Below are 12,899 nucleotides of genomic sequence, written 5' to 3'. Positions count from 1 at the left end.
GACACTCTAAAGCAGATTTCTGCCGTCGGCGTCGCCGTCGCCGTCGCCGTGAGGTTCCGTATGACGTCAATGGAGATTGAAATCGTCGCCGCGCGCCGCCGAACGCTGTATGTGCGAGTGAAAGGGCGCGAGGGACGCGCGCTTTCACGGGGAGTGAACGCGCGGCGGAGAACAAACGCGCGTTCTGTGCCGTGCTCCCTTAAGGGCTGCAGAAGTAGGCGTCTCTTTCCTCCTTTACAATCACCATATATGTAGAGCAAACGCGCCTTCTTCTGACGCACGAAAGGCCGGGGGGGGGGGGGGGGAGGCGACTTTTAGCTGCGGCACCAAGTGCCTATTTATATCAGAGGCTCCGGCAACAGTCACCAACGCCGCACGCATTTTGTGCGAACGCGGGCAAAACGCCGATGGCGTCGACAACAGTTCTGCGTGTTGCCGGTGCTGCTGCATGTCCAAGTTTATACAGCTGATAAAGCTACTATCATTACTCCGTATAGCTCTCTACAAATTTGCTATCGCAATTGATGCTTCGCCTTTCAGGTGAAACTGTTATTGTGGTCGGCATGCATTTTTCCTAGATGATTAAAAAAGCTCAAATAAGCACACTCACAGCCACGCACGCACCCACTAGTGTGTCTGCATGTGTGCCTATCTGCGCTTTTTTAATTGTCTAAGACGGGTTTCCAACTAGCCCAACAGCAAGCTGTTCTGGAATTAATTTTTCTGTTCACTTTGATTAACCCCAACCAGACGGATTTTTGTCACACCCTTCTCGGTGAGGTGTCCGAGCTATGGCCGAACAATTCTGGTGAATGCGTTGGCAAGCTAAGCATAGCCGAGGCTGTCTAGTCCTTCCGTTTTCTTACACTGACGACAGTAGCGCACCCAGGATCTCTGCCAGGGGGGGGTTGAAAGTTTGCCAATACCATCTAAACCGCACTAATTTCGATTTCTTCACGGGAAATAGTCAATAAAATGCGCTTTTTGCGAGTGTGCAGACGATTGCGCGTCTTACATCTTAGTTGCAGTACTCAAATGCGTAAGAAATGAAAAGGAGTTAAACAAAAGGGGGGTGTTAAGTCGGCCTCAGGGGGGGGTTCCAACCCCCGAATCCCCCCCCGTCGGTGCGCCACTGACTGACGAATGTGTTTGATGTGATCCCAATGCAGACGTGCCCGGTGTTCTGGCCACATACTGGGAGCATGCACCACCGGCACTTGCGCGTCGATCACGTGTCCACCGATGTCATCACCGGTGGTGTGCTCCAGCGGAAGTTCAAGCTCAGGAACACAGCTAAGGTACATGCCCAAGTCCCACTCGACCGGTCTGGTTATGTGTTGACCTGAGCTGTCTCTTCGATTGAATGGAATTGATATCCTTGAAAGCTTTTTTAAGTTTCAAGTGGAGTATAAAGGCAGGGAGAGGCCCCTGCACCCTCGCACACAGTTGTGACGTACAGCACAGCACATACGAAGAGATCACATTTCGTTACATGCCGTGCGGTCGTACAGGGCAATCAAGAAATAACATTGGGTACAAATAAAATATCAGTGTATAGGCGTTCTGTTTATACAAAACAAATAATCAACTTGCCCACCAGTGTGGATATAATATAAAACCAATAATGACAATCCAAGCAGGGGCACCTGCGTAAGCAGGCGGATGGTTTCTTGCGACCACCAGACACAACAACCGCTCGTCGAGTCACTTTCATGAGAATTTAGCCTTGCACCACGCACGGTTATCACAGACCGTTGCATGCGGTCAATGTCACGAACTTTCATGGCGATTACTAAAGGTCATAGAATAAGGCACACGACCAATTTTCTTTGGTAAAGCTGACTAACAGCACCTAATCAGACGGTGCTGGCCTGTTATGTCCACACAGCCCACAAAGATTGGGACATGTACTTGGCGGCATGAGTCTTCGCTTTCAACACGTCGTGCCAGGAGATGACAGGAATAGCGCCATTCGAGCTCCGGTGCGGCCGTAGAGCAATTTTAGGAGAGCAGCTGTTGCTTGGACTCGCTTGGAAGCTACGGTACCACCGTTGGAGTTACCTTTTTGTGCGGCGACCACAGGACCTGCTCAAAGCAGCGTGAGATAAGAGCGCTTTATGCCCAGTGAGCCAATGCGCTGTTTTCTGTGGCGGTCTTCTTACGCTTTCACACCCGCCGACGCAGTCAGTGCATCAAGTTATTACCTCGCCGTGACGGGCCTTTCGGTGTCACCGAGCAATTTGGGCCTGTAACCTGTTGGTCTGCAGACAACTGCTGCATAACAGGGTTCGCTGCTTTCCTTCCATCCTTAGCAATTTAATGCCGTTCTTTGACACACTGGTGAATTCCCTGTCTGGTACAGACTGTCTTTCCGACATGGGGGGGACATAATACTACTGCGCAAATAGAAATCAACAGGTAGGGCAGCTGAAGACGAGCAAGGGCAGGAAGGAGCTAGTTTAGAAGCAATGGGGCCGTACTAAAGTAGTTCCTAGTTGAAGGAGTTGTGCCGTAGCATAACCAAACAAAACAATATTGCTGCCAGTTTTATACCATCAACGTACCTGGTCTTTATGCCTCGATAATAATTGAAATCTTCACGAATACTATTTGAAAGAACAACATATGCCTTGCTGACTGGTCAGCATACAATGTCATGTACCGGCATATAACCTGTGTCATGCTGCCGTGTGATCCATGGCGTTTTCTCGTACTGGGTACGAACTTCAATCATGCACCTGTAACCCTATGTGGTATTTTAACATACGTGAACAAAATAATGCTCTGTCATAAAACAAAACGAAGATAGCAATAGTATCCTTACAAAAACAAACACTATAATAAGCTTCTCAATGAAATATACTGTGCGCATATTATATCAGTTTTTCTATCAGGAACTACTGTTTTTTACCGTCCATTAAGCCATCAGTATTCTTACAAAATACTCCTTTAGCGAGTTCATTAAATATTTGTGTCTATTTTAATACTGTTCTTCTACAGTATTGGTTGTAGAATGCACGTGTTAGATTGGTTTGCTCAAATGGGAATCTTTATCAATAAATCTAAGACAAATATGCTGTGTTCTCACAATCCTCATAAGACATACATGGGTTCATATCCAATTTATTTACATGAAAGTGCCTGCAATAATTCCGCATGCCGTCCTGTTGTCTTGTTAATAACGCAAAGTATTAGATCCATATTTCGAGACACGCTATATCATGGCCTCATCACGTAGAACAAATTTCAAAACGTTTAAGATATGTATGTGCACACTTATATACACATCGCTTTCCTCATATGATATGAGTCTCAAAAAATTAGTATATAAGGCTTGAGGTGAATTGGCCATATTGGACATGGCTTAACAATTTATGGATCAGCATTGCTTTATAAATTCAACACAATAAATTAAATTTTAAACAATATCACCGCACACCTCGTATATGGGACGAAGCATCATGAGTAGTCCAGTGATACAATAGTGAATCACTTTCAAATGCTTCATCTGCATAGATAATTCATCTTTGACGCCGTAAAAAAAGATATTTCCCAACCGATTCAAAACAGCTAATGCAAAAATGCTCTCTCTAAGAGACGCAAATAAGTGCGTGCTAGCTCAAACCTACTACAACTTCGGGAAAAAAACTCGCACATTTGTCATCCCTTTGTACGCTCATAAAACAGATGGGGAAATTTCCAATAGTTCAAATCCAAAAATGTCTGAGGTCATGAGCTTTCAGCTTAACGGAATAATTGTGTAGAATCGGTCAACATACAAGATGTATTATCGGTAGGGTTTCGGGGTTCATGTGAACATATTTTATTTTGTATGTTACATGTCCCGTTTATATCAGTGTAGTAGCATCTTCGCCACGTACGCGTTCTCTGCATAGGTTGCTACATCAATTTTATAAGAAATATATTTGCAGTCAGTTTTAGACTGCTTGAGTAAAGTGTTTCTTTGCCCGACTGCCCAGTCACGCACACAAGCCGTACTAGCTGATTCGGAAATAGAATATATGTTTTTTTTTTCTTAAAATAAAGCTATTCCTATTCCTAAATCAAATAATTCATGAAAACCTGTGCAACCGGAAGTTTCATACAAACTAAGTGTCATGCAGAGCATAATGATGCTTTCAAGCTGTGGCAGGAGGCTTTTTTTTTTAACAGCGGAGCTGTTTAAGCCGGCACTAATGTGTGCCGCCTGCCACTGCGTTGCCTAGCAACCACCTCGCGGAGCATCGTGCGCTATGCTCGAGAGAGAGAAAGAGAAAATGAGAGTGAAAGAAAGACAAATTGTAGCAGTACCAACGAGGCAACGCAGAGAGGTGCTGCCGACTTCATCCGCGCTTCTCCGTTTCCCCGCATTAGTGCCGAATGCTTGCGGTGTCTGTGACTGCAGCAGGCGCCTCTGGAGGCGGCTCGGCCGAGCTCTCGCCAGCTGCACGCAACTGCGCATGCGCCGTAACGTCATCCCGGCGTGTCGTCTGCTGCGTGCCGCCAGTACACTGTGCACTTTCGCCCCACTTCCCCTACGTGTGCTCGGACTGCAAGTGCTTCGCGAGGTGTTCCCCGATGCCACGGACCATGAGGAAATGCTTATACACACTTTGTATAACTTAGCATCACTTGGCATTACTTCGTATAAGTTTGCATCACTTCGTATAGCCATGACCAGCTAGGAACCGATCAGCTCCGCTATGTCTTTAGCCTTGCGCCACTAGTGCAACCTACCCCGATTTTTATTTCCTTGCGTCCACTCGTTTAAAATCGTCTATAAATAAGATTTCATTTCAAGTCCTTCATAACTGTTCATGGCGAAGCTTGTGTCTTCTAGGAATGCGGACACTTAACTTGCGGGTACGCAAAATAGAAGGACACGTTATGCAAGTTGGAATGAAACTCTGACCACTTCAATTATTTATATCTTATTTTGTGCGCAGGACAGTACGCTTTTCTAAAATACTGGTGTTTGTGATCGCTGTGTTTTGCAGTTTGTAGACACTTCAGCCTTGCTTTTGGCTGTGTTTGTAATTGTATTTTATGTACACTTCTGCATTTTATATTTAGTATACTCGTTTGCATTTTGTATTTAGTGCATACTTTTAAACCTTCATCAGGCACAGTGTGAAATGTATGTGGGTAAGAAGCCCAGTCGGCAACTGATGCCTTTTGCCACATCTCCTGAGACTGCTATATGTATCTATACTGGGCGTCTCAAATGAACTTCAAAAAAAGTACCCATCATAGAAGAATCGACATTTGGGCGAGTTGGTACTGGTTGAACATCTTTGTCGTTTTTGCGGTGCCCCTTCAAGATACCATCATAAGAAGCAACCAAACATATTGAAAACATGCTGCAGCAAAACTGTGCTAGAGCACAAGTATTTCTGAACAAGTATCTCAGTAGAAACGAACTTCTGTTAACTTGAAAATGAACCTAAGAAAGCACAAATAGAATGAAAATGTATGGGTTACATGAGATTGGCGCTTGTTCAATATACCATTACTTCCGTTGACATCTCAGAGCCATCTTTGTTTAAAGGTGCATTTTAAAATTATATTGCATGATTTATATTTTCTAAACGTTTACTTACGACTGTGATGCATTATTTTACTTAGTATACAATTTTACTTTCCTCGTGGTTGTTGTGGCTTATTCATTTTCGTGTCAAATTTTCTCTTTATTTGACTATTGCTCCAGTATCTGCTTGACGCATTTATTAAGACGTGTGAACTTAGCTTTTCTCGGCCGCGCAATGCAGTCTCCCAAGTCCCGGCTCCTGAAGCAGTTCCACCTCCAGGGCTGGCGCAAGGGTGACGTCACTCCACCATCCGTGGACCTCCTGGTGCGATTCCTCGGCAAAGTGGAGCGCTGGCAGCGGAAGTGCCCGCCCAAGAATCCCACCATTGTCGCATGCTTGTGAGTGTTATACGGGTGTTCCATGTCAGCATACATATAGACACGTGTACTTGTTTGTACCAGAGAGCTGGAAGAACGCCAACATTATACTAATCCATAAGAAGGGAGACGTTAAAGAATTGAAGAATTATAGACCCATTAGCTTGCTTTCAGTATTGTATAAAATATTCACCAAGATAATTTCTAATAGAATCGGGGCAACGCTTGACTTCAGCCAACCAAGAGAACAGGCTGGCTTCAGGAAGGGATATTCTACGATGGATCATAACCATGTCATCAATCAGGTAATCGAGAAATCTGCGGAGTACAATCAACCTCTCTATGTGGCTTTCATAGACTACGAAAAGGCATTTGATTCAGTAGAGATACCAGCAGTCATAGAGGCATTGCATAATCAAGGAGTACAGAAGGCATACATGAATACCTTAGCAAACATCTACAAGGATTCCACAGCTACCTTGGTTCTCCTCAAGAAAAGTAGAAAATTACCTATCAAGAAAGGAGTCAGGCAAGGAGACACAATCTCTCCAATGCTATTCACTGCATGCTTAGAAGTATTCAAGCTCTTAGACTGGGAAGGCTTAGGAGTGAGGATCAACGGCGAATATCTCAGCAACCTTCGGTTTGCAGATGACATTGTCTTATTCAGCAACAATGGAGACGAATTACAGCAAATGATTGAGGGCCTTAATCGAGAAAGTGTAAGAATTGGGTTGAAGATGAACATGCAGAAGACAAAGATAATGTTCAATAGCCTGGCAAGGGAACAAAAATTCATTGATCGCCAGTCGGCCTCTAGAGTCTGTAAAGGAGTGCGTTTATCGAGGTCAATTACTCACAGGGGACCCTGATCATGAGAAAGAAATTTACAGAAGAATATTTCGGTTGCAGTCCATACGGCAGGTATTGCCAAATCCTGATTGGGAGCTTACCACTGTCGTTGAAAAGAAAAGTGTACAATCATTGAATTCTACCGGTGCTAACATATGAGGCAGAAACTTGGAGGTTAACAAAGAAGCTCGAGAACAAGTTAAGGACCGCACAAAGAGCGATGGAACGAAAAATCTTAGGACTAAAGTTAAGAGACAGGAAGAGAGCGGTGTGAATCAGAGAACAAACGGGGATAGCCGATATTCTAGTTGACATTAAGCGGAAGAAATGGAGCTGCGCAGCCCATGTAATGCCTAGGATGGATAACCGGTGGACCATTAGGGTTACAGAATGGATACCAAGAGACGGGAAGCGCAGTCGAGGTCGGCAGAAAACCAGATGGGATGATGAAGTTAGGAAATTTGCAGGCGCAAGTTGGAATACGCTAGTGCAAGACAGGGGTAATTGGAGATCGCAGGGAGAGGCGTTCGTCCTGCAGTGGACTAAAAATATAGGCTGATGATGATGATGACTTATTTGTCTTCATCGGGTGACCGCGTTTCACCATCTAACAAATGTTATCGCTCAGCGCAGGACGCACGTGCATGTATCGGAAGTTTCTCGAATGTTATGGATCGTTCTATCCACTGTCAGTTGTACAGGAACCAGCATTTTTTGGAATATGCTGGAACCTTCGATGACTCATGTTTAAAAGCCGATGCGCTTGACCCATTGATCAGATTTCAGACGATCACCAACTGTGTTCGCCGCTATCGTTGTTCTTTGAGTGTAGCATATTTCTGCGGGCTAAAGTTCGCCCAACAAAAAGTCAGTCTCGTCATTCACAGTTTTGCAGCTGTTTTCTTCATTGTTACTACTACATGACATCTGATGGAGGTGTCACCTTATCTCTGTGTCTGGCAAGGACATCGCTATCATTAAACAAAGGTGCGCAAACGCACTCTTTACAATGAACAGACAGATGACCGTCACGGTGACTCCTTGTGCTACACTTTTGTAGCTTTTAGTCTGTGGTGCTCTCCCCAACTTTCTTGTATGGGAAAAATCGCAACGGCCTCGAACGATGGCACATAAGCCGCTCACACCCTCCCCTTCTGTCTCTCTCTTTTTTGGGAGGGGGAATATACAGCTACCATTTTTCCAGACGTGACTTTAGCCTGTTTGAAAGCTAATGAATGTACAGGAACCTTTCTAAGCTTTTTTTTTCTTTCGATGGCCTACAAGTCCACAGTTCAATTTTCCCAGCCACTTCTCAGGTGCCCAAGAATGTGCTTCCACCTTCCAATGTGTTGAGGAACATTCATCACGTGCGTGCAACACAGCCATCGCCCATGGCAGCATTGAAAGGGCTGTGCGATTTTTACAAGCTTTGAAAGTCAGGGCGTCAAAGGGAACCCGAACCGAAATTTTGGCCCTAACTAAACCGGAACCTGAACCAGCATTTTTGGAATGTGCCGAAACCTGTACCGAGCCTGAGCCGACCCTCAACCTAAAAATAAATTAATAACGATTAACGGCTCAGAAGGAAGTGAGTCAGAAGGAAGTGAGTCAGAAGGAAGTGAGTCAGTCAGTCAGAAGGAAGTGAGTCAGGGCGACACGAGTATGCAGTATAAAATAAATTAATTTCAGTTGGCGCATCCAGTAGCAGTGTTACGACTCGTATAATGTGTTGTATGAGAGAAAGTGGCAGGCACTGGGTGTAGGCCGGTAACTACAGCTACCTAGATCGAGACACTTGCACTTTTGAACTCTACCTAGGGGGAGCTGAGCTGCACTGCCCTAACCTTGTTTCACGCCTCCCGCCTAATCATTGTTTTTCTTAAACTAGACTGTTCAACCATTCGGTCAGGTGACTGAACTGCTACCTTCAAAGAGAAAAAAAGCTAGTTTGTTTTAGAGAACCCATAGGACATGCACGTTTGTCTGCCATCCAATTGGTGAATGAACAATAGTTCTGAAAAAAAAAAGGGTGTACGAACCCCCTTTCATCGTTTGCAAGATTAGTTTTCAGGAAATAAGCCTTGGAAAGATGAAATGCGCCAAATTATACCTTTATAATTCTGTCGTCATTTCTAGAACCTCAGCGTCAAATTCCTTCAAGTACTCGTGTTAAGTACTAGAAGAGACACTTGGGCGAGATGGTGGGAATTCATGTGTGGAAAAAAAAATAACAGCGCTGGGTAGACAAGGACACAAGGAAGAACACGACACTGGCGCTGATTCACAACTGAACTTTATTTAAAGGAAAATTCACATTTATACACCATGGCCAACAGGGCGATAAAAAGCGACTGTACACGCGCAGCATTAACCATTCGGGTGACGTGTAGAACCACACGAGGCATAAACCATAGCGTCATCAAAAAAAAAAAAAAAAAAACGAGTGCAACCCAACAAAATACTATCTTTGTCAAACTCAAGCTGCTGTGAAATACTGGCTTGCAAAAATCTTAACTCTTTATTACTAAGAGCAACGGACGGCTTACTAATACATCTTGCCCCTTCCCTATCAATATCATAGTTTGATCTTTATGCCACAACAAAGAATCTGTATTTCTTTCTATCGGTTGGCACCCACACTCTCTTCAATGAGCCTGCAAATGCAAACCCCCCGTACCTTTTACTGATGACAAGTGCTCCGTTAATCTGATGTTCACACATCGACCAGTCTGGTCCATATAAACGTTCCCGCATGACAGTGGTAACCTGTACACGACAGCAGATCTGCATCGCACATATTTATTTCTTAACTTCTCAGAACAAAAACTACATTCCCTACCATGGCCCGACAATATTTTATGCAAACGGGAACATAGAGACGATGTCGTACATTATGACAATATTTTCGCTCATGAGCTTGTTGTTTTGGCGGGATGACAAAGTTCCGCATCTTCAGGCATTGCAGATACAAGGTAGGCAGAGTTGGCTTTGGTGTCATGTCCAGACAGCAGACCCCATGTAGAAGCTCGTATGACGGAAGTTTCAGGGATACGAGAACGTTATTCATAAACGCGCCCCTGATATGCCTAAAAATGGACAGATAAAGCAGTACTTCCAACCACAGAAAATAGATGTCTTACCTAACAAGACATCGTATATCAGCATGTTAAAGAAGTGTATTACAGTAATTAGGATATGACGTCCTTTTATAGGGAAGTGCAATGTGAAATCTCTAGTAAGGTGTTCAAATTTTACTAATTTGTGTGCACATGCGGTCTGAGGGCTCGCTTACCCATGTTTGAGTGCTCAATGTTTGTCTTTATGCAGAGACCTAAGCACGCTTAAGCAAGTTAGCGTTGGTGATAGCGCCATGGTAGTGTAAAGGCTCCTCAGTAACTTCCCAGCGTTGTGTCCTGCAGCTTCGACATTTAGCTACTTGATACTGTGCGCATTGACACCTCTACGTGGAAGCACATATTGATTCGCGGAATGTAAAAACGGAGCCTGCTCTGCTACATGGAGCCATATTCATGGCTTGCACGTTCACGGACATCGCTTTCAGGGGGCACTCTTTCGGCAAGAAATCTGAGGAAACATGCGCCATTAAGCGCTGCGCAGGAAGCCACATAATGCAAATGTACGCAGGCAGTAATTAATCGCCAATATATTGTCACATTGTAGGGATGGTGAAGAATTACACAGTACCAAAACTATGGGTCACGAATTTAAATCGTTATTGGGTTAACTTGGGTCCAGAAAAACGAGCGATACTGAAAGCACTATGATAATGATGAACACAGTCGTCGGTTTTTGAAATTTTAACTACGGGTTGAGCACGTCAGCTATTTACATGACTTGTAGATTCCAGCGTAATCGCACGGGCTCACATACCTTTTAGAATAAACAACACTATTTGCGTCGTGCATGAAATCTGATTAGACAAGGTTCCTGCGCTATAGAATCGGCGACAACATTTGAAAAAGCTCCGATACAGGAAAGTGCGTCTTGCGCTGTGCGATAACTTTGTAACATTTGTTAACCTGTGGAAAATGGTCACTGGAAAAGAAGGTTGGAGAAGTATGCCTGTCTCCCATTGTGTGGCAAAAAGAGATAATGAAATGGGGGAGACTCACTTTGTTGGCTTTCCAGAGCGCACGAGAGAGAAGCACAGCTACAGTCTTGTTCTCGTATCGCAGCAACGGAGCCACCGCGTCTGGTCTCTTCTGCGCGGCGTCCTTCCTGGCAGAGCAGCTGAAGGCCGAGCGGCACGCCGACATCCTCATGGCCGCCCGCACAGTGCGACAGCACAGGCCCACCTTTCTGCCGTGCCTGGTACGTGAGGAGACCGAGCTATACACGCATAGCCTCTCAATGCACGCTTATTCAGAGAGGCGCACCAGCTGTCTCACGGTCCTCGACTCTCATACGCCCTTTGAGGCTTGTCTCGTCCCCAAACAATAGGGCTATTGTTTTACCTACACTTCGTGCAGGCTTGTGCAGACCAGTGCAATGCTGGGCAGAGGCTATGACGTGTTGTGCTACCCTTGGCTGACTGGACTGCAGTCAGTCGGAACAGGCTGCGTGTCGTCTTCCGCATCAGCAGAGGAAAAGCGCTAGACATCGCACTTGGTACCCACTGGCCGAGTATATATGCCTGAGCACTAAAAGCTGATGTACGAGTTTCCTTTCAGTAACAAATATAGACAAACTGTCGCTAAATTTATCACTAATGCTCACCACACTCTATGCAACTTCTCGATCCATATAATACAGTGCTGAACCTGAAACAGCCTGTGCACACTATCCGTGAAAAAGATCATTTTATTCAAGCGCAGCTCTGAGGCGCCCGTTCCTGTGTTGAGCGTCAGCGCTGTCCCTCGGCGTAACCGAGCGAACGAGCGCAGCGAAGAATGAAAGAGCGAACGCAGAGCGCAGCAGGCAATGAAAGACGTTGATAGCGAGGAGAGCACGAGGAGGAGAGCGGAGGAGGACCGTCGGTATAGCGAAAGTGTGAGAAGAAAAGCGTACTGCCGCGCAAGACGGGCGACGACCGCTACGAAATGGCGCCAGAGTAGCGCGCAGTCGTCTGTTCACCGTTGGCATGCGGCGAGCGCATTCAACGACACAATATAAGGAAACAAAGCTCTGCATGAGCGGAGGCATGTCTATGGCGGCTGCTGTGATACGCGCCCATGCTTCACCCACGAGCTGCCTCTCGCGATCTCCCAATTAGCGATGCAGTCGCGCCATACTTTGCTCCGCCTGCATTGTGCCGCACGAGACAGATTGTCCGCACCAGCCATTATGTTGCGAAATGAAGACACGTATAGAGCTGTGCTCAAATTTTGCATTAGGGAGTGCAGTAATTGTCGGCCAATTTTTTTTTTCTTGGAAGGTTAGCTCGCCTTCCTCTGTGACACACGGTCACGCCAAAACTTCGCTGCCGTTCCTGCAGCGAGGCTTCATGTATACCGACAGCGCTGACAGTCGCAGACAAAATGGTGGCACGCGTTTGCAACGCCAGCCTGTTTGTATGACCTCTGCTGCCTACACTCATCAAAGCTTCGGGGTAGAAAGTAGTTTTCTTGCTACACTTCTGCTAAAAAAATGTTTTTGTGCAAGTGGGCAGAGCTACACCTTTTCTACACCGACTAAACAAAATGGCGACTTCCCAGACTACCTCACACTTGCGCATGCGTAGACTCGTGTAGCGAGTGTAGGCAAAAAAAAATAGCCCTAGTAATTGCCATCTATAATGCGTGCCTTTCTTTTCCTTAACGCTGCGCGCCTTCTAAATCACAGAAGGCATGACACAGCATTCATGACAGCAAAGTAGCGAGCACAGAGTGTCAAAGGAAGAAAATGCATGCAACATAGATGTCGATTTATTGTTCGGAGGTGAGATAAGCCTCGAAATGCTTCGTTTTTTTTTTAGCATGTTGATCACATGAATGCCCCTCAATTCATCTCATGTTGGTGTTTCATAAACAGGCTTGGCAGTAATTAAATTCAGATAATCAAATCAATAATGAGCAGAGTGTAGATATTCTTTCTGAACTAGAATGTGTTGTTCACGCAAGCTAAGTGGAGCAGCAAGGCCAAGTTTTGTCATGAGTCACTGCGCCGATCACAACTGCGAATA

General features: G+C 45.3%; 1 protein-coding gene across 2 annotated transcripts in view; it reads left to right on the top strand.

Annotated features, from left to right (window-relative positions):
• Window positions 1-12,899, top strand: part of LOC119433803 (receptor-type tyrosine-protein phosphatase mu-like) — a 160,036-nt gene that overhangs the window by 133,439 nt on the left and 13,698 nt on the right. For both annotated transcript variants that reach the window (XM_037701064.2, XM_037701062.2), the window contains 3 exons: window positions 1,170-1,298; window positions 5,769-5,926; window positions 10,954-11,089. In XM_037701064.2, coding sequence (XP_037556992.1) covers window positions 1,170-1,298; window positions 5,769-5,926; window positions 10,954-11,089 — 423 coding nt within the window. The remainder of the gene's footprint in view (window positions 1-1,169; window positions 1,299-5,768; window positions 5,927-10,953; window positions 11,090-12,899) is intronic.

This window comes from Dermacentor silvarum, chromosome 11, assembly GCF_013339745.2.
Source record: "Dermacentor silvarum isolate Dsil-2018 chromosome 11, BIME_Dsil_1.4, whole genome shotgun sequence".
NCBI lineage: Eukaryota > Metazoa > Arthropoda > Arachnida > Ixodida > Ixodidae > Dermacentor > Dermacentor silvarum.
Note: the sequence above shows the minus strand (reverse complement) of the source record. Positions and strands in the feature narration are given on the sequence as shown.